The sequence below is a fragment of the Lepus europaeus genome, chromosome 4 (assembly GCF_033115175.1).
Source record: "Lepus europaeus isolate LE1 chromosome 4, mLepTim1.pri, whole genome shotgun sequence".
Taxonomy (NCBI): Eukaryota; Metazoa; Chordata; class Mammalia; order Lagomorpha; family Leporidae; genus Lepus; species Lepus europaeus.
In genome coordinates this window covers 51,066,409-51,089,116 of record NC_084830.1, presented here as the reverse complement: position 1 = coordinate 51,089,116, position 22,708 = coordinate 51,066,409, and the positions used below count along the sequence as shown (strand labels likewise).

The 22,708-nt window shown below is 39.4% G+C and overlaps 1 protein-coding gene across 5 annotated transcripts in view; it reads right to left on the bottom strand.

Moving 5' to 3' along the window:
• RUNX1T1 (RUNX1 partner transcriptional co-repressor 1) overlaps window positions 1-22,708 on the bottom strand; it is a 151,239-nt gene that overhangs the window by 28,296 nt on the left and 100,235 nt on the right. For all 5 annotated transcript variants that reach the window (XM_062188269.1, XM_062188268.1, XM_062188270.1 and 2 more), the window contains 4 exons: window positions 21,936-22,117; window positions 9,238-9,488; window positions 4,702-4,787; window positions 3,948-4,149 (listed from right to left, as the gene is read on the bottom strand). In XM_062188269.1, coding sequence (XP_062044253.1) covers window positions 3,948-4,149; window positions 4,702-4,787; window positions 9,238-9,488; window positions 21,936-22,117 — 721 coding nt within the window. The remainder of the gene's footprint in view (window positions 1-3,947; window positions 4,150-4,701; window positions 4,788-9,237; window positions 9,489-21,935; window positions 22,118-22,708) is intronic.

Below are 22,708 nucleotides of genomic sequence, written 5' to 3'. Positions count from 1 at the left end.
ATTCATACATTCAAAAAACACAGGAGAAAATACATTCATATTTCAGAGTTTTATGTCTCAGTCCCTGCTAGTAGCCTTAAATTCATTATTAGACAAAAAATTTTTTAACCTTCTTGAATGATGTAGAAGGCTTCTTGAAAACAGAAGTATAAGAATGGTAGAAAGATTCTAGAATAGTTCAAAGCCAGTAAAAAGATAGAAATTTGAGGGAAATACAATGGGAGGAGCCCAGAGGGTGATGTGAACAGTATACTGAGAAAACAGAAGTGAATACAGAAGAAAAAGGATAATTCAAGTACCCAGACAAATACAAAGAAACCAACAAACACCTATCAATGTATTTAAAGGAAGTCTACCTCAGTGAGTCAATCTGTCAATTCTCATCACATCTAGTTTCTCCTCAGTGAAATATGAGTTGTAGACAAGATCACAAAACTTAATCATGTATTAAAAAATGTATATATAACTCATACTTTGAAAATAGAGGCAATAGTTTTAAATGAGCTTTCTCTTATGTTAAGAGTTGGATATTCGGAGTTTTCTCTGGAAAGCAAATGAGTAATACAAATAATAGGTATCTATTATTTCAAATAAAAAGTATTTTTGAAATAGATTGAATTTTATTTAAAGAATGAAAATAACATGAGTTTAGTATGTTATTAGTGTTTAAAATCATTCCAGAGGCTAGTCAAAATAAGGTCTGTAATATCTCAGGAAACTAAAATTCACTAATAATATATTAATGTTATTTTACTAATCCTTTACACTGACCTAACATTATGGATATATTTCCAAAAGCAAGAATGGGATTGAGTTTGACAAGCATAACACAATAGCCATGGAAGTTACATTCTCCACAGTGCAGTCTCCAAATAGTATTTAAAAATGCAAAGTTGTGTATGTGTAAACATTCACGGTGTTTCCAAGTGAGGGATGTAAGTAGGGCAGTGTTTTGAACCAATGATATTATATATAATATCTTCTGAGGTTCTCATATGAGAATAGTACCTTAAAAATTGAGAGAATTGGGCTAAAAGAAACATATAAGAGTTCATACAACTTACCCTCAGGATATAGAGATCTAGATGTAGATACAGATGTTGACCTATCTGTCGCTTTATTTATGCACCTGAATCCCATTGAACACTTACCAGCAGCAAAGAGATTTATGAGCCAATAAACAGTAATCTTTTTATTGCACATATCAATACACCCAACCCCAAACCCTAGAAGATTTAGGTATCACTGAATGTAAATAAGTATGGTCCATGATTAAAAATCACGTATTCTTATTTACAGCTGAAACCCAGATCCAGAAACTGGAACACAAAGACCAAGAATCCACCAGCAAGGCTATGCAGTACAAGCACAATGGATGCTAAAACTTGCACATTTTGTAGCCCTTGACAGGTTTTCTCTAAAACTGTGAGAGTTTCTTAATAGGCAACTTAGGGTTCTGTGTCCATAAAGAACACGACTATTTTAGTTGAGTCAAAACAAAGAAATGAATACTCGTAGCCTTGAAATAAGGTCACCTACAAAAGACTAAAGACATAACAACATCTCAGCCTGGCCAAAAAATATATATAAATTCATTAAACATCACTAAAAGTGGTATAATTTGTGTACTATAAGAAAGATATTTTTAACGCCAACTTTATTCTTTTGGTTATGTAACAGGGAAACTGGATCTATACTCCTATGGAACGTGATGCTTTCCAGCATCACCGGAATCCATGTGCCACAATAGTGACTAAATACTAGTCAATCTATGTTACCTTATTTATCTCTGAAGTCTGATCAGTTTCTATAATTTGCTTTTACTCTGGATGTCAGATAACAGCCATGCCATCAGTTTGGAAAAGTGGCTACTCTGTGCATGTAACTTAACAAGCTACTGGCCAGTGTCGCGGCTCACTAGGCTAATCCTCCGCCTGCGGCACCGGCACCCCAGGTTCTAGTCCCAGTTGGGGCACCGGATTCTGTCCCAGTTGCTCCTCTTCCAGGCCAGCTCTCTGCTGTGGCCTGGGAAGGCAATGGAGGATGGTCCAAGTGCTTGGGCCCCGTACCCGCATGGGAGACCACGAGGAAGCACCTGGCTCCTGGCTTTGGATCAGCGCAGTGCGCCGGCCACAACACACTGGCCGTGGCGGCCACTTTGGGGGTGAACCAACGGAAAAGGAAGACCTTTCTCTCTGTCTCTCTCTCACTGTCTAACTCTGCCTGTCAAAAAAAAGTAACTTAACAAGCTACTCCCATGCCCATCTCTTCCTAGATTCAAAGAATCTCAGGGGAATGAATGAGGCATCTTTTCTTCATTATATTGCCAAGCAAGATGCCTAACATGTAGTAAGCACTCAATAAATAAGTACTGATCCAGAGAGTGTGTCCCATAGAGCAAGGCAAACTGACTATTTTTATTCTCAATGTTTTATTTATTTTAAAGCTCTCAAGTTTTACCCACACTAGGTGATTATAAATACCCTCTTTGTTCTAAGGAAATCTGTCATGACTAATCAGTTTTTGTTCACAATAAGTAAATAAAAACAAGAAATTTATTCTTCCCTGCTCTAAATAGTTTAGTTTAGATTGATATTGGTTCAAATCAAACTTAATTGTTTTCAGTGTCCAGTTTAATGCAACCTGACAAATACACTTTTGCTTTTAAAATATGCTTTAGAATAATGCCTGTTGGGAAAATTAAGTGGCTTAGAATCTTCCTTTATGTAATAATTATTATGGTAATAGGCATTCAGCATTCAGAGATTAGCAGACATCCACAAACTCAAGTGCAAAGGAAATTGTATTGGGTGGAATAATTTTAATAAAAAAGATAATGTGCTCAATAGCCAGGTAACGTATTTCAAGTTTTTAATTTTTGATTATCAGCCACGGTACTAATGAGGCCAAAGTCATGAGCTTAATCTGCACATGTATAATTAGTGTTGTTTGCAGCCTGGATTGTACTCCAACCTGAGTTAGCTGACAGAAATGGGGTTAAAAACATAAAGAAAATGATAGAACAGGAATCCACACAAATCCATCTCCACTAAGGTTACTAAAACAGTATATACATATAATGACCAGCAATGTAAACAATGACACTTTAATATTAATTTAGTGGAAAGCTGGCAGGTCATTCAAATATTCATTAAAGTTGAAGATTTCTTTTGATATATTTGGGATTATTTTTATTTATAACCCCCCAAATTCCCAGATATAAATATTAAATATAGTTATAGAGTAACATCCAATTTCTAAGACACAGTTAATAGTCTTGTTACATAACAACTATTAGTGAAACCATGATTAGAAAATCTAAGTTAAGATCAAATCACAGGACTACATCTTCGTCATGAATTTTCAAGTGTAAAAAGCAAACTCTACAGCTTTTAGGTCTCTCTTCTTGGAGGGGTTTTAAGGAAACATTTTTTGCTTTTGGTTTTTATTATAATATTCAGCCACAAAAAAGATTGCCTTAGATAATGTGTCTTGCATTAAAATGAACAATCATACATCCTAGCTTATAGCGCTGGCAAACACTGGAGTGCCTTTGTAAAATTCCCTAGAGACCTTGTTAGACGTGCAGACACCCCCGGCCCACTCCTTGGGACTGTTCCTGCAGGTTTAAGGCAGGAGCTAAGCCACCATACTATGAAGGAGCACGAATATCAATGATGCACATGAAATTCTGGGTCAGCATTGAAACTCTGCCATGATGCTAACACATCACCCTGAAAAGTAAGTTTGCATTTTTTGACCATCTCTGTACATGACAACCTTCCCACTTTCCCAACAAATAGGCAGACATATTTAAAGCTATGCAGAGTGCTTACGGTCTACAATTCCCCAGCTATCCTGTATTTTTGAAGAGTCAAGTTAAAAACAAGTCAGCGTTAATAACAGAACAAACTTCAGTTTAAGATGCTCATTTGAAGTAAAGGTACCTAATGCAACTGGGTCCGGGTTCACGGGACTCTGCTGCCTGGAGTGGCTGCTGCTACTGCTGCCGCCCTTTTTTAAGTCCTCAGCGTCACTGTACCGCCGGATCCAGTAATTCAGTTCCTCCCGGTCTGCTTCCTGACATCGCCTTAGTACGGTGAGAGATCGCCTTGTTTTTTCTACCATGTCCATTATGCAGTTTAAGAGCTACATGAGGAATGGGGGAAAGGCAAGAAGACATGAATCACCACAAATTAAAGACTTCAGTGCGAAGTGAAATGAACTATGTCAGGACAATGAAGGACGGAATTTTATTCCTGAAGGCTTCATCTAATGTGTTCAGTGGTTGGATTTGAACTTCAGACCCAATAGATGAGCAAATTTAACTGGAATGAAAAGGAAAAATGGGAGGTATGACTGTGAGTCATGATGAACCAGAAGGCATTGTAGCCAGCAAATCTACCTTTCTAAATATTAATCCCATTATTCTATAAACCAAATAACCCTTTCACAATAAAACAGTAGTCCACTTATCTGGCTTGGAGAATTTCTTTACAAGATCTAAACTTCTGTAGCCTACATATCAATTGAGAAATAGAATCCTATATTCTTCTTCCAACATTCTCAGTCATTGTTTCTATTTCAAGAAGAGCAGAAATGAATTACCTTTTAACCATCACCAAGCTTTTGTTTATCACATAACCTCACACTACTTGTTTTCAAAACATTTCTTAACCCAAATAATAACCGCTATCTTACATGGTCAAGATGTTTCCATTCTTCTGCCCATTCTCTGTCTGTTAGCCTGTGATCAATCATTTCTTCTTGACGTGTGCCATGCAACCCTATAAACGAAGAGCAGTTTTAATTACCCTAAAGCATTCAGAACACAACCCATATGCACCCAAGTATATAGCAAGGACCATCTGAGCAAACTCAGTGATGGAAAATATATTTGATTTTGAAAGGAGACATGAATCATGTTTAGATTCGGAATTACCCAATGGTTTCCTCATAGAATGATAAAACGTTAGAACCAAAAGAAATTTCAGGGGTCAAAATCCTTTATTCCCACATGAGAAGAGAGAGAGCTAAGCGACACCAAGTACAGGGTTAGTTATTCATATAATACTCCCTAAATAAAAATATATTCTTAACTCTTAATAAATATAGAAAATGACAATGAGGCATTAAGGGGTATCAAAATGTGGCTCTCTGCATTAAAAATTAAGAAGATATCATAAGTCATTTTACATGATCAAGAATGTGCTTTCCCAAATATGCATGCTAAAAATTTGTCCACATTTCAGCACAGTTACAAATGAATGAATTCCTGGGGCCGGCACTGTGGTGCAGCGGGTTAACACCCTGGCCTTATGCACCGGCATCCTATATGGGCGCCAGTTCGAGTCCGGCTGCTCCTCTTCCAATCCAGCTCTCTGCTATGGCCTGGGGAGGCAGTAGAAAATGACCCAAGTGCTTGGGCCCCTGTACCCACGCGGGAGAGACCCAGAAGAAGTTCTTGGCTCCTGGCTTCAAATTGGCACAGCTCCAGCCTTTGCGGCCAATTGGGGAGTGAACCATCGGATGGAAGACCCCTCTCTCTCTCTCTCTGCCTCACCTCTGTGTAACTCTGACTTTCGAATAAATAAATAAATTTTTAAAAGAAAATGAATGTAATCCTAATAGACAGATCTAAATGATAAAATTAGGTCCATGAAGAGAGAGCTTAGATAATGTGAAAGCTAGATACATTCAATTTACCAAAAAATAAAAATGAATTAGATATCCTTGATGAGAAAAATCAACATACTAGATATAATTTGACAAACACATATCCAAGCCAAGAAACTGCAAATGCAAAGTTGAAGTCCATGAGGATTAACAGTCCTTAGCATAACAGTTTTATTACTATGAAAAAGTAACAAATGTTTAACAAGTGAACATCAGTATTATTGAACACGAGCAGTTAACAAGGATGCTCATGAAAATAAAAAAGTAAATATATCTCATTAAAAATACAGGGCAGACATCTCCAATCAGAGATACCTGGAAACATGCTGTCCCTCTTACAGATTCTCTGTGGATAAAACAGCCTGTATTCTCCTGTTCAGGAAAGGCACTACGACATTATTTGTCATTTGAAACAATCAATCCGTACTACTCTTTTTGGTCACCATTTCTCCTGCTAGGAAAGGCACATTGAGCCTATCATGATGTGGGCTTTTATATAAGAATTAAATACAAGAGTTATAAGATCATGCATTCCACATTTTGGGAAATCTTAGTGGATGGAAATCCCTTCTTTTAGTTGATGTAAAAAATAAAAATGTCAGTCACATGATTCTTTTCAGCCAACCATGACCTACAACTTCATTTATAATGGTCAGATGTAAATTTCACAACACTTTTTTTCCTTAGACTAAATAAAAAGCTCTATATAAAACATTTTGCATCACTCCTGTCCAATTAGAACTTATTCTGTGATGCATTTTAAAAGTTAAAATTATCAATGCCACCTATTGGTTAAGGAGTAAAACTGCAAATACGTTTTACTAATTTGCATCATAGAAAAGACACTGGGGGAAAGTAATATTTAGCTATTGCTCTGCTTGTTATGATTACTTCAAATTGAAATGTTTGCAAATATGTGATTTTTGTTGACTTACTGGTTGCCTGTGTTTTAGGGAAAAGACACTATTAAAATTAGTCATCACAGAAAACAACTGGGGAGTGATAAGGATATAAATACGATGGTGACTTTCATGATAGAAGCATCTGCCTGTTTGCCTTGAAGGATCAAGAACTTCAGAGGCTTCAAAGTTCCAAAATTTCAGTGGACTAAATAATGACACAAGCTGTAATAATAGCAATAGTATTAATAAGCAACAGGATGTCTGGGGCTAGCAGGATTCCAGCATTTGTGCAACAGTGCTAACCTTCAACCCATTTGCTAAAAAACAGTAATTTCATTAGAAACAGCTTTGAGCCCAAGCACTTGGTGAAAAAAATAGTCTTCATTTGCTGCTTGTGAACTCTTAAAGTCATTTCTTAGATATAATCAAATATTTAAAAGGAAAAAAATCAAAATTTTATATTTATTATTTATTAATTTCTCTATCTCAGATACTTAAATATTCAGTATCACACCATTTTTATTTATATCCATAATACCAGAGGGATGTGCAAGTATGAGAGTTAAACAGAGCATTATCCTTAGAGAGTACATTTTCCATTTGTAGCAAACTTGACACTAATGTTGGGTCTTTACCCAACTAGGCTAAAACTCTAGCTTACTTATAAACTAATATTGCTTTTATTTCATTAAAGAATTCTAGTAATTCAACGTCCCTATATACAACATGCGTTTAGAAATCATACCAGACTAAGTATACCTTTATGACAATTTTTATATTCTCAAAATGGCAGCCTGATATTACACCGTCATTTGTGACTCATACATCATCAAGATTTTATTTTACATTAACACACAGTAAACTCTGCAGACTTTAGGGATGGTTAAGTAGCTGCATATATTTATAGAGATTAGCACTATTAGTTTTATAAGCTAATATAATTAAAAGGTAAGGAACATGGTTGAAGAAAATCACATAAAGCCAATGGCTACAGATATAATTCATAAAGGGATATTTTACATTGCTAGATGAAAACATAATCATTGCACATAAGCATAATTACTTCCTTGCTGATTACCTTACAGTGCAGTGGAACTAATATTTCACAAAATAGCATTTGTTGCCAAAGAAATAGGCCATTTTCTAGCACCTACAAAATGGGATCTCTTGAACTTATCTTACAGTGACCCACTGACTCATCCCTTGGCAAAACAAGCAATCATGATTTTCAGGCCTTTGTCATAAATATGTCATGCAGATTTGTATTGAAAGGAGTTGTTATGACATCTGATTTGGGGGTCAAAATATCAATTCACACTGAGGAACAGCACAACCATTTTTGAGCGCTCTTTAGAAATAGTACCTGTGAGAACATCAGACAGATTGGCTATTAAGAAACACAAATTATATGCTTAGCCATTTGTCTGACACACCATATAAATGCAGAAATTACTGAGGGGGGAAAACAGAATTACTAATTTACTATCTCAGAAGCAGGGGCTCCGTGCCTCTCCTCTAGAACGGACTCTCCCTTCCTGCTTTCTAAACCTCTGAGGAGCTGTGGATAGACAGATGAAGACTACATAAAATAGGCCCTGTTTGCTAGCAAGTTGGTTGGAAATCCAGTGTAAACTTCTGCATATCAGTCTAGCTCTGGTTGTGACTTTAAAAAAGTCTCGACGATTCTAGCAGGGGATTCACTGCCTGGCAGTGCCTCCCAGAGTCCTGCATGCTCAGCTCTCTCTAGGATTCTGCCCACCAAGCAGTCCGCGTCAACAAAGTTTCCCAGCAACTAGTTGTGAGGTAAAGGAAGTCGTGTTGGTGGGTGGTAGGCACATAGGAGATAGAAAAAGAATAGAGTGCTGGCTGTTGTGCTCGGTCAGATCCAACAAAACTTAGGAGGAACTGAAGATGCCAAGGAGCAAGAGTACCTATTAAGCCTCCGATACCATCACCTCAACCCCAGACCGTGGGTCAAAACTTACCCGCTTCATCTTTCTGCTCACTTATCATATTTGTTCTTTAGAAGACAGTGTTCCCTAAATGCTTCATTTCTAATAGTTTCATGCAAAAAAGGAAGGGGCATAGGCAAAAGGAACTCATATTGGCCCAAATTTACTCCTCCTTTGGTATTCTGATCTTTGACACAAAATTTTCATGACTAAGTTTAATCGCTGGCATTTTCCAGTAAAGTACCATATCAGTCCTCAAAGCACATATGTCAAGTTAAGCTACAGATGGCTTTTTTTGGAGATAGGAAATATCATGGAGATTGGGAAAATCAAAGTGAACTTTGAGACTATCTTAAATAAAAGAGACATCAAGAAAAGAGAACTGCTTTAAAAAAATACTTGTGAAAGTAGGCATATGAGACCTCTCATGTTAAAAAATAATTCAAGCTAAAAATTCATTTGTCATTTGTTACCACAGTTGAGAGTCTTGTATGAATTTAGATGTTGCCTAGGTTATCTTAAAGAACGCATGTAGTTAGGACAGAGAACACGCACAACTGTTGAAGAGTATAGTAGTGCAATGCCAACCAACTTTTCTCATAAAGGAGAGAATACAAAGGAAGATTGCAAGGCTCAAGTTCATTTGAGGAGTAACAAGACCATGCTTCCAGCATTCAATCCCAAAAGAAGGGATCCTTCAGTCTTACCCATAGGTCTGTTTCTGTCCCTGAGGTCCCTGTGGCTGGGGTGTCGATAGGAGTCCCTGTAGTGGTGGGCAATGGCCATATCATCCAAACGGTAATGCTGGGGTGGAGGTGGGGTGGGGTGAGGCAGGCCGTTTGGCTGGTAGGATAAGCCGTTATTTGGACTGTACCGCTGGCCTGGGCTAATAGTGCATGGCCGCTTGCTTGGATGCTCTGAGTGCAAAGGCTCTCTGTCAAAGCCATTTTCTTTGGTTCTGAAGGAAGAAGAAAAAGAGTTAGTTTCAAAAAGGAGTCAGAAACCAGCACAGTTCAGACACTCTTATTTGAGCTTGCAATATAAACAGGAGATTCCTGTTTTAGCCAGAAATGTTCTGAACTCAGCTTCTCAGAAAACCTATGGGAATTCACTGAAACCCATGCTGTGGCCTGCAGGCCCACAAGGCCACAGAGAGGAGAAAATGCCACATGGCTCATCACTTCAGCACAACAGCCTTCCGGCTGGACATCACCAATATGAGGAGACTTGGCCTCCTTCCGTAGGTAACATTTTCATTCAAAAGACAGTACTTGATTTCTAACAAGTTACACTAAGAGTGACCGAATGGGAAGATTCATCAAAGAAAAATACTATAACTACTTAAGATCCACCTGTTCCACCTGGCATCTGACTTTCGTAGCACACAGCATCTAAGAGCTGTGTTCTCCAATACAGTGGCCTCATGTGACTGCGTAAAATGTTACTTAAATTAAATATGTAAAGCTTACAATTCAGTTCTTCAGTAGCAGAAGCCACACTTCAGATACTCAATAGCGACTATGGCTGCTGGTTTTAGTCCAGGACTGTGTATATATAGAACGTTTCCATCATCACAGAAAGATCTCTTCAAAAGCAATGACTTAACAGGGATGCTACAATGAACAGTTTAATGTCTTGAACCCTCAAAATATCTTGTGTTACCAAGACAATGTATGAGCAATCACATAGGACTAGCTAGGACCTGGGGAAAAAAAAGAAAAAAAAAAAAGAAAAACTAGGATTCCCTTCTCTCCTTATTTTAAAGTCAAGGAACATGCGCCCATTGGCAGGACGGTCAAACCCTGACTGTACTTCCTCATATGATGCACTGAACTTTGAACCTGACTTTCAGAAAGAAGACATTCCATGAATGAGACCTGATAACTAAGCATTGCTCCTGAATTCTCAACAAAAAGCTACAGGAACATCTTCTCCCTGAACATATCTCTTTTGCCTAGAGACGAACCCAACAGACTCAATGAGAAACAGAGCACAGACTTCAATGGAATCACAGCATCTGGCTCTCCTCACAAAGCCAGCACACTCTCCTTAGACCAATGGTGCAATTTCTATTTTCCCAGGGAAATTTCTTCGTGTGAATTCTACCAATACAGAGTGGCAGCGGATTTCCACATGCCTTTTTTATTTGAGGCTGGTAAAACTATAGCATAGAGGCCTTAACACTCTTCCCCTACTTGCCAGGCCATCTTTATCTGACAATAGCAGAGGGATCCAAGTGGAAATTGAATTAACAACCAAGATTGTCCAGGACCAACAGGGTTCTGCAAAGAACCATCCTTCATGTTTCTTTAGAGTGGAGCCCCAGTGACAATTTACACACACCAGCTTGAGAAGGGGAAAGACAGAATGGATAAGCACACAGAGAACTGAGGGAAGGTCTACAGACTTTAATGTGAAATGAGTATTTGCCCAGTGCACCTGGAAGAAGGATGCACTGTTCTGGAGATAGGAGACTGGCCAGTATTGGAAGTGACAGTAGGGCATGGCCCCCATGGGAGTGGCAGCCAGCAGTCTCAGTATTTCTCCCATCAAGGATGTGTCTGCACTAAAATGTACTGACTCCATACATATTGATCATTGATATCAGACTAAAATAGCCAGTATAGCTCAGACATTATCTAGATGCATTGCTTTAAAATAATTTTTAAAGTGAAAGGAAACATTCTAGGTATTGATTTATTTTCAAAGGGTTTTACAATCTATGGGGCTCCAATCTGCATTTTTCTATCTCATGCATCTCTGAGTGACACACTTCAACATCCGATGCATATTACCAGCATAAATTGGTTGGAAAATACTGAATACTATTATTAGCTATGAACATAATGCTAACATAGCACCTACCTTACTGGCAGTGTGGTGTAATGGAAAGAGCACTGGACTGGGAATCAAGAGACCTGAGATCTAGTCCTGGCTCTTCCACGACTAGCTGTGTGACCTCGGGCAAGTCACTTACCCTCTCTGGACCTCAGTTTGCTCATCTGTAAAATGAAAGGGTTGGACGAGATCAGTGGTTCTCAAACTGTGCTACTTGAGGTGCTTAAGGGATTCTGCAGTCACAGTCACATTTCCCTCAACTAATCAAGATGTAAAGGGCCAGAGAAACCCACTTACTATGCTTATCTGTTTTAAAAATTGTGGTTCCATATAAGATTTCACTTTTAAAGGAAAATGTCTGCTGCTAATGTTTCAAGTTTGAAAACCACTGGACTAGATGATTTTTGAGGTCCCTTGTATTTTGAAAACTCTGCAATTCAATTTTTTCTTTATTTATAGTTAACTGTCATGGTTAGGCAGCCCAAAGCACACAGAACTGATGGTCTCTCAGCCAAACTGTGTCTAAGTCAACCACTTTAGCCAAGTTCCCTGTTTTTTGAACAACTTATTATTTATAGCTTATTTTTTTCTTTGAAAGTGGAAAATATAATCTAAGTATCTTAGAGCAGCCCTGTAGCATTTCTAAACATCAAAACATCTTTGACCCATTTGTGTCAAACCAACCCAATATATTGTTTTTGTCTCTACTTGTTGAATGATAACAACATACAACGCTGTGAAAATCTTCACAGTTTTCAAATGGCTAGATATGTTAGTTATCTCCATCCTCAGATGAACCCTCTGTTCAGTTCTATTAATTCAATGAACCAGTTATGGGGGCGGGGGGTAGTGGGGAAACATTTGTCTCCTAAACAAGGGAAATAATATCCTAAGAGGCAGGGCAAGATCTTGAATGTGTCCTGTCACATCTATAAAATGCTTGCTGTCCTAGATTGCATCCAACACTCTGACAGCTATTGAAATAACAAAACTCATCATTTCCCAGAAGTAGTATATTTTAATAGTGAAGCATTAAAAATTCAGGGCCCACAGGCATAAAGTATGAAGGCTCTTGCTAGTGCTTCCTCAAATCATTCCCGTCTTCTTGTAACACCAACCCTGTTGAAAGGATGTCTGTCCACAGAAGGAACTAAAACAACCTCATTACCATTACCATGTGTCTGCCTGCGTCTTAGAAATGCCTACAAAAGACCGGCGACGAGGCTCACTAGGCTAATCCTCCGCCTGTGGCGCCAGCACCCCGGGTTCTAGTCCCAGTCGGGTTCTAGTCCGGGTCGGGGCACCGGATTCTGTCCCGGTTGCTCCTCTTCCAGTCTAGCTGTCTGCTGTGGCCCGAGAGGGCAGTGGAGGATGGCCCAGGTTCTTGGGCCCTGCACCCACATGGGAGACCAGGAGAAGCACCTGGCTCCTGGCTTCGGATCACCCCATTGTGGGGTGAACCAACGGAAAAAGGAAGACCTTGCTCTCTGTCTCTCTCTCTCTCACTGTCCACTCTGCCTGCCAAAAAAAAAAAAAAAAAAAAAGAAAGAAAGAAGAAATGCCTACCAAAAAAATACAACTATCTACACTTCATCTGCTTGGGGAAATTTCATATTTGTTTTTATCTGCTACCATTCTCAAAGTGTATTGGGCAAAACTAAATATTTTTCATTACCCCATACCAACATATCCTTGAAATAACTCAAATTCTAGTGGGAAGTCCCTCATGCCTCTGGAAGGCTCTTTGTTTTTCAAGTGCACCTGAGGGTGTTCTGCTGCCCTAGCAGAAGACGTTTTCCTGAGCATAACCTAACCGCTTGCACACTTCCACACCATTCACTTCTCTCCTGGGATTCAATATCCTGAGGGCAGAGGATTGCTCAGAACTCAGCTATGTGACCTCAAGTTGCTTAACTTTCTGGCTTCAGTTTCCTGCCCAGTAAAATGGGCCTAATAGGAAACAATACTTGTAAAAACAATGTAAGAGGCGACCAAATTTATACTTTAACCCATCTTAGACTGCTTTTTTCTAGTTCCTCAATCTCAGTGGCTATAAAACTATCTAAAAAGAACTTTCTTAAAAACTTTATATAAAATGTTTAAAAATCCATGAATGGCTAATGTGGTACTAATAATCCCTTAGTAACATTTAGATAAAATAACACCCGAGGAAATGGGAAAAGATGAAAAAAAAATTTATTATAAAATCAAGGCAAATTTCCCAAATGCCAGAAAGAATTATAAGGGTGTTTTTTTTTTTTAAACCCTAGATTAATATTTTGCTTAGTTGGGGCAATACCTCTATAAAGATTGTTCTAAGGAGAGGCAAATTGGTATAGTAATAATAAGCCTTAGAATGAGAAGAAGCTCAAACTCTAGTTTGAGTTTTAGTCCTGTTACAAATAAATAAATTAGGTGTTCACTTAGCATTTTACAATGAACATGTTTAATCTGGCCTCATCTTTCTTTTGTGTGTTTTTTACTTGCTGCCTTCTACAAAGTCACCAAGTTAAAACTTAGGAGTCACTCTATAACTCTTTTTTTAAAAAGATTTTTTTATTTATTTGAAAGGCAAAGTTACAAAGAGAGAGGGAGAGACAGGGAGACAGGGAGACAGGGAGACAGGGAGACAGGGAGAGGGAGAGAGAGAGAGAGAGAGAGATCTTTCATCCACTGGTTTACTTCCCAAATGGCCTCAATGGCCAGGACTGGGGGTGGACCAGACTGACACTGGGAGCCAGGAGCCTCATCCAGGTCTCCCACATGGATGCAGGGGCCCAAGCACTTATACCATCTTCTGCTATTTTCCCTGCATTAGCAGGGAGCTGGATAGGAAGTGGAACAGCCAGGACTTGAACTGGCACCCATATAGGATGCTGGCACTAGAGGCAGCAGCTTAACTCACTACACCACAACTCTAGCCCCACACAACTTTCTTTTCTAACTCCAATCCCTGTTTCTGACTTTTAAGCTTCTCTGGCATAAGTCCCTCCTTCCTGACCTGGGCTTGATCGTGGCTTGAACACACTACCATTCGATTTTGCTGGCATCTCAGCCAGAGCCAGGGGTCCTCTAGACTTATTTGCGGTTTATCTCAACAACCATGTTCCATCCCTGCGCCCTACACAGCTTCTTGGAAAATGAGTGGGAATGACACACTGGATCTATACTTCCTCTGAGGTCTAATACCCTACCAGGCATTGATGACTTCCTTATTTTAGTCATATTTTAGAAGCTTATATCTAAACCTTAGGAGACAATAGTTCAATTAAAGGAAAAGACTGAACACATTAATAACTTAATATCAAACACATCTTCTTTCCTTTTTCTAATGCATTCTGTTTGTGTAGTTTCCGACAATGGACTAGACATTGAATCAAAATGGGGAAAATCATTGTCGTATTTACAAAACGTAATTCAACAAAAGATATCTTTGGAAATCAAACAAATAGGTGAGTTTAGATAAAAAAAATTTTACGGTATATATTTTTGTTGGAGTTGAACAACAAAAATATCTGAAACGAAATACATTATACATTCCCCTGTGGCCTTAAAAAGAACATAAAATCTAATTCTTCGTGACAACCTGCAGCAGTTTCTGTTTCACTATCACTCTGGAGAAAGTGGGACTATTGGATGAAGAACAGAGAGCTGAATGCCACAGGACCATCACCGCTGGGCCAGATGGAGGGAAGTGCCTTTAATCTCTGCATCACTCAACAACTGCCTAGGAGCCAGAACTTCCTGAGCAGCATGCTAATAACTTTAGAAGTAAGAGGCAGGAGGGTGTTTGCCTCGTCAGACACACAAACATGATGCCTGGACCTTCAAGGCTTACAATATGCAGGTTCACGGAGCCATCCGAGCCTTCCTTCCCCCAGCGAGGAGGTGCAATGCTTCTGTCACATGTGTCCCTGACGCAGGCCATCTGCTCTACAGTTACACTGCCTGTGACTGGCCGTCCCTGGTGCCTTTTCTAATCTCTGCCACTACCAAAGCACTCAAATTCTACTTATTCTGCTGTTGGGAACTGAGCTTTCTTTTTTTTTTTTATGATTTATTTTATTTATTTGAAAGGCAGACAGGGAGAGGAGGGGAGGGGAGAAGAGGGGAAGGGAGGGGAAAGGATAGCTCCAATCTACAGGTTCACTCTGCAGCTGGCTGCAACAGCTGGAATTGGGCCAGGCTAAAGTCAGGATCCCTGAACTCTTTCCAGGCCTCCCACATGGGTTGCAAGAACTCAAGAGCTTTGACCATCTTCAACTGCTTTCCCAGGACATTAGCAGGGAACTGGATTGAAGAAGAGGAGCTGGGACTAGAACCAGCACTTGCATATGGGATGACTACGTTGCAGGCACCAGCTTAACCTGATGTGCTACAGTGTCGGCCCCTGTGCTTTCTTATTCTAATCTATCATCTGGACACTGGCTGGAGCTCTCCAATTATTTTCCAGTCAGTGAACCAATCACAGAATTTGCTTCCTGGTCTGTTAGTGGCTATTTTCATTGCTGTATTTCAAAGATGCATCTTTTAAAACCAAATAAATAAAGACTCTGGGGATGAGAGATCATTCGGTATACCACTGAAAAGTGACTGCGTGCAGTTTAACTTGAAAGATTTATCTGCTCAAGTAGTGTTTTGCATTGTTTTGTTTTAGGTATCCAGCACGTGTAAGACACTGTCCTCAGCTTCAGTGGGAATACAAAGATGAATGAGATATGATCCCCCTAACCCTCCATAAGATCATAATTTAATGCTAGGCTTAAACTCTTTACCATAAAAATGATTTAACGGGAGTTATAAGGCTTCTATACTTTCTCACAGGACGTGTACACAGTTAGTACCATCAAAACAGTACAAAAGCAGTACAGGAGATCAGAGAGATGATTATTCCAGAATATGCACTCAAAACAGCAGAGGCTTTGGCATCACATGGAATACACTTCAATTTTTGGCTTTGCTATTTGCTAGTCATATGAGTTCAGGAGGCTTAGCCTCTAAGAGCCTCAACAATTTCATCTGAAAAATGGGGGCTGATTAGCAGCATCCAGTAAGCTAAGCAAAGCACTTTGTTTTCAAGTGAGGGCATTCAGAGACTGGTGTTGTGGAATCATGGTCCTAAGAGCATGGGAACTGGAATTAGGAGAACCTAGAGTTAGAATCCCCTCAGTACCTCTTATAAGCTATGTGATCTCAGACACATTATCTAGCCTTTCCCCAATCTACGCAGTAGGATGGTCAGGAAATAAATGCCGTATGTTCATATGTAAATTATTTAGCCCTCTGATAAAATCTTAAGTGCTCAGTAAATAGTAACCATTATTATAGTATTTATGTTTGGGAGGCCTTCAGTCACAGTAGATACTAAATTAGACTGAGTAATATATGTAGAATTGTGACATATAATAATGAAGAAAGAAGGCAGAGTCCTTCAGACAGGAGACTAAGAAATGAAGAATATTTAGTAGGGGTGAATTCAAAGGCAACAGCAAGAAATAAGACTAACAAGTTAAAGTTGAGGCTGGAATGTGGAGAAACCAAAATGTTCTGTATAGCCATACTATCTTTCTCATCATATAGATGTGTTAATTAACACTATTTTACCAGAAGCCTTCATAATTGATGTGTCTAACAAAAAGAACCTCTACAGGAATGCCTATTCACTTTTCAAAATGGAAGAACACATAACAGATGCAGGGCAAAGCAAGGAAGCATGAATATAATATAAAATCCCTACACTTGTTTATAAAATATTGAATACAGTAGATGATACAAATTTAATTCTGTTTTGCATAGTCAGTTAATCGCACAACTTCTTATATAGTGCACCTACCTTTCTCTTTAGAAAGACAAAAACACCGAAACTTTATTCATTTTACAGAAAAGAGAGAATGGACCTACTTGGTTCAGCTGGTATGCATGGCAACGCACAGCTTCAAAACAACCATCTCTGACCCTCTAACCTTCAAGGTTTTCTAACTTTCTCATTAGGCCAGGAAACCTGGTTAATTATGACTACTCTTTCATTAAAAAGCTCTATAAAATTGTAGAATATTATGCTATTGCATTTACCCACTTCAGCAATTATATGAGAAATAAATGAGGAAAAGAAGGAAAAAAACAACTCTTAGCTGAGCTCTTATTTCAATTGTACACATTAAAACATATTGTGTGCAAGTGAAGTATTTCAGGTATGTAAATATGCTGATTTCTCCACTAAAAAACTTTGTGACTTTAGGCAAGTTCTTAGATTCCTCAAGAATAAAGAAAAAGCAGTGGGCTGGTGTATCCATAAGATCCTTCCTAGTTGGTGAATTACAGGATTTTAAAATCTAAGCAAAGTCTTTTAGAAAAATATGTAATACTGAGGAAGAGGAAATACATTTTAACCCTACTATATGGCCTCTGCAATAAAAGTCTAAAAGAAATGGAGGGATGTAAAGCATAATTACATTACATGATGGCATATAAGAAAGAGATAATATTTAACAGCAATCATTTGATGTAGTGGAGGAGAAAAAACACAAAATAGAACCCATGCAAAACCAAAGATCATTCAGTTTGATTTCTTAAGAAAAGTCCTCTGATTCAGAGAAGTGGCATAACAGATGAAAAGAGAATATTGAAAGCAAATTAGAACAAAAGGCTGTGATATCAGAGCTGTAAGGAAAGAAATATAGCAATGAAACTTAGCATGACACTAGTACTTTTTTAAAACCATAGTAATATTCATCCACTCTGAGATCTCAAGGAAAGGAATCATTGCCCAACTGTTCCTTTCCCTCTGTGCTCCACAGCCAAGTGTTCACATCCTTACAAGCATCACAGTGAGCAGTTTGAAGGAGTGCTCCTAAGCCCAGCCTGTCTCTGTGAAGGTGGCTCACTTCTCTTAACCAGCTCCAGAAAATGTTCCCACCCCTTCTTCAGCAACCCCCATCACAGAATGGAAAACAAAGAGATCTACTACAAGCCAAGCTTCTACATAGTAATAAAGAGTAGAAATCTGAGTTTTCTATTTACTTTCTCTAATGTTTTGGAAACAGAATGATTTTTAAAGCAAAACTGTCTTTTTCTAATTTAGGCTGTGCAATATTTTATGACAAACCTACAGATTCAGTCCAATTGATCTGCAACTCCTCCCACAGCTATATTTAAAGCAAAGCACAGAACATTTCACTATTCCATACAGAAAAAGAAAAAAAAAAAGATTTCTTAGACTTCCCTAATCATTTCTCTGTAAAGAACAATGCTTTAAAAAAAGAAATCATAACCAGTGACAAGCATATTTAAAGACGAAAGGTTAGATTTGCCAAAGCCATATCTGAGTCACGTGATGACTATCTGGTTCATTAGCTCAGCAATCGTCACAGAATTGAAACCCCCAAAGTTGTAAACAGAATATAGAGTGCTCTTTTGTTCGTGACATGTCATGAACAAATTACCAAAATGTGTTTTCTCCTCAGGTGTCAGTTTTTCCCTCTTTTAGTGACTGATGGCTCCCAGTGTTATTACAGAAACAGATTGATCTTTTTAATGAGCCAGTTTAATAGACTCCAAAATCTCACCGTGGCTGCTCATCCATGTCAGACCATATGCACCAACAAAACATTCAGTAAAACAAAAAAAAGCTCTGCTGTCAGACAGCTCCATCCTCTATAAAACTTCATATAGTAGATCTGGATGTACAGATAAATAACCAGAGAAGAGGAAAATGCATATGCAAACAAGATGTGGGAAATATATGCAAAAAAATACTGCAGAGGCCCATATTTTCTTGGCTCTGATCAAATTCCCACAAGATACAAATGTATTTACACAACATATTCTCATTACCCTTCCTCCCAGCTCTAAGGAAACCCATTTGTCATCTTTCCACTGTAACATATACTTCAGGGTTCTACTTGAAAGAGAATTTTCCATCCAAAGATCAACCATGTAAATTCTGACTTGAGAAGAGAGACTGAAGACTCCTTTTAGGAGACTTGTACCTGACTGGATATGTACATGCAGGCACACACAGCTATCAGAGCAAGAATGCTGAGCATCTGTGGAATTTAATAGGAAGTTTTCACAGCAACGTTAACATACTGCTCAGAGCTTACCTCGGGATTGTCCAAGGCAAGTCTAAAGTCACGGTACATTCAAAAATGAAATACTAGGGAAGCACCAGTGGGAAGATGGCTGGGAATACAGAGAAAGGAATGAAACATGTGTTCATATTCCTTGTTATGGTTATTTAGCAGTTAGGAAATCCAGAGTAGATCCTTTGTCATTTTCAGTGTTGCCAATATTATCTTTACTCTCATCATAGGTATCATAACCTTTCTTTGTTTTACTCCCACCCCACCCCCACCCAAATAAATTTTCTTCTTCATAATTTCCCAGCCAGTCTATTTCTCTTAATATGTTATCCTAGAAACATGGAGCTAAAATATCTCAGTACCAGAACCCAAAAGTATTTCCTGCAGGGTTCAGGGGTTGGGATCAGGTAGGAACCTGCATGTAAACCATCTATCTTGAGCCACCTCTTCATTTTCAACTTCATGGAGACATGTCACTCATGCAACTGGATCAGGCATTTTCCTTTACAAGCTAAAAGCACTAAATGCTCTGTTCAGTCTTTTTTTTTTTTTTTTTTTTTTGACAGGCAGAGTGGATAGTGAGAGAGAGAGACAGAGAGAAAGGTCTTCCTTTTTGCCGTTGGTTCACCCTCCAGTGGCCGCTGCGGCCGGCGCATCACGCTGATCTGAAGCCAGGAGCCAGGTGCTTCTCCTGGTCTCCCATGCGAGTGCAGGGCCCAAGCACTTGGGCCATCCTCCACTGCCTTCCTGGGCCATAGCAGAGAGCTGGCCTGGAAGAGGGGCAACCAGGATAGAATCCGGCACCCCAACCGGGACTAGAACCCGGTGTGCCAGCGCCACAAGGCGGAGGATTAGCCTGCTAAGCCACGGCACCGGCCCTCTGTTCAGTCTTAAATATGCCCAAAGTAATGTGACAGGTAAGAATAAGAAAGTTGTGGCTGGCGCTGTGACTCAATAGGCTAACCCTCTGCCTACAGCGCCGGCACACCGGGTTCTAGTCCCAGTCAGGGCGCCAGATTCTGTCCCCATTGCCCCTCTTCCAGGCCAGCTCTCTGCTGTGGCCTGGGAGTGCAGTGGAGGATGGCCCAAGTCCTTGGGCCCTGCACCCGCATGGGAGACCAGGAAAAGCACCTGGCTCCTGGCTTCGGATCAGTGCGGTGCGCCGGCCGCAGCAGCCATTGGAGGGTGAACCAATGGCAAAAGGAAGACCTTTCTCTCTGTGTCTCTCTCTCACTGTCCACTCTGCCTGTCAAAAAAAAAAAAAGAATAAGAAAGTTGTACTGTAGGTAGGTCCACAATAAGCCAGAAGTAGACTAATATTTAACCTTTTGCTTTAGGACTTTTTTAAGCTATTAAGAGGGACTATGCAAAAGGAAAAGTTTCAGAGGTTGTAGCATAAAAACCGTCTAATGGAGAATTATCTACAACTGAATGTAAATGGGCTTTTACTAATATTCTGATTTGCAAAGCAGCTAATACATTTAAGGGTAACTAAGTCAGTCACAGACAGATGCGTCTGAGCAGTTCCAGGAAGCCTAAGCACCTAGGACTCAGGAACAGAGCTGTGTCTCACTGGCTATGAGACCCAGGCCCAAGGAAATGCAGAAAGGAGAATGGATAAGGAGAGAAAGAAAACCAAGTACAGGACAAATGTTTGCATATAGTTTCATTTTTAAGATTCTCCACGTTTCACTAACACTATTAGGAAAATGTTGCTAAATATGACTTCATGTTTCTATTCAGAAAGCAGCTATGTATGAGGGTGAAGCATTCATGAAAATTATTTTAACAAGGTATACAAGAAGCTTCATATGTATGCATTAGTCAACAACAACATAGGGCTTAACAGAGAAAGGGATTTATTTTACATTTCTTGGAAATTCTCACTTAAGAAAGCAAAGTTTCTGGTAGAAGAAATATTGGCTGGTAAATAAAACTGTTTATTAAAAATAGCATCTACTAGCTCTGTTATGTAATTCTTATCTCCACTCAGCTCATCTACTTTCCCTGAAGTTTTTTCTTAGTTAATACAGAATCAACATCAAATAGCTACTGTACTATGTTTATTGAGTAACACATACAAGCCAGCTTTCAAAACCATCATCACATTTTAAGAAAACTTGGAACAGCAAATTTCATAACACTAAAGGGTAAAATATGTGGTGAAGTTGAAATGCAAATTTCAATAATGACTTCTAACAGCTGAAATCAGTGGTATTTGCACACTTGAAATTCAGTCACCTTCACTTTCAAGCTTTAATATTACAAGCAGCAAAGATGAACCTGTACAAAAATGGAACTGACACAGGCCAGCGGTTCAAAACTGTGAAAAACCCCAAGCACAGCCAGTTCCCAAATTGGCCATAATGGCTTCTTGCTATTCTGTCGGAGATGTGGACCAGCAGTTTAAACATGACAAGAAACAGGTTCTCACATACAGGGATGAGGAACAGTCTCATCGTCAGCACAAGCTCCTCCCCCCTCACCTGTCTGGAGTTCGCCTCTTCCCGTTTTCGTTCACATCGAGAAGCAGCTCTGAGGAGTCAACAGGTGAGGTGGTGCTGGCATCCAGAAGCAGCTGTTCATGCTGGGCGAGGTACTGGGCAGGGTTTTGTTTGGCCAGTCTTGCGCAGTGAAGGAGCTCGCGCTGCAGCAGGGGCAAGTTGGCCTGCAAGAGCATGACAGGAAAGAGAGAAGAGACCAGAAGTCATCTTCTGGCGAATCTTCCATCCTAGCCTGCTGCTCAAACACTGGGGCAGAGGACGCAATGCAGCCGCACCACAGCCTGGTCGCATGCATGCCATACACTCAACTCCCAGACCCCACTCTCAGGACCTGGCTCCCCTGTGCCTCGACTGCCCCACACATGAGCTGTCTGACCTCTGTGGGTTGCTTTACCTTTCCTCCATTTTCCTCATGCATAACTTCAGGAAATTATTATCTTTTATTAGCATTCATTATTTTTATGGTCCCTTCATACTTGAATACAAGTTCTACAAAATGTGAGATCCCAGCTCATCCACACGCAACTTCTATTTTCCCCAACGAACACAGAGAGTGTGGGAAATACAATATACTATCCAGCTGTCTCAGGCTACACTACACATACCATGATACAGTCAGGTCTGCATCTGGTGACTCATACAGGTCAGACAGGCTAATCCTATTTTGTTTGAAGGACTTATTTTTCTATTTATCTTTTTTGAAAAGCAGAGTTATAGACAAAGGAAGAGAGACACAACACAGAGTGATCTTCCAA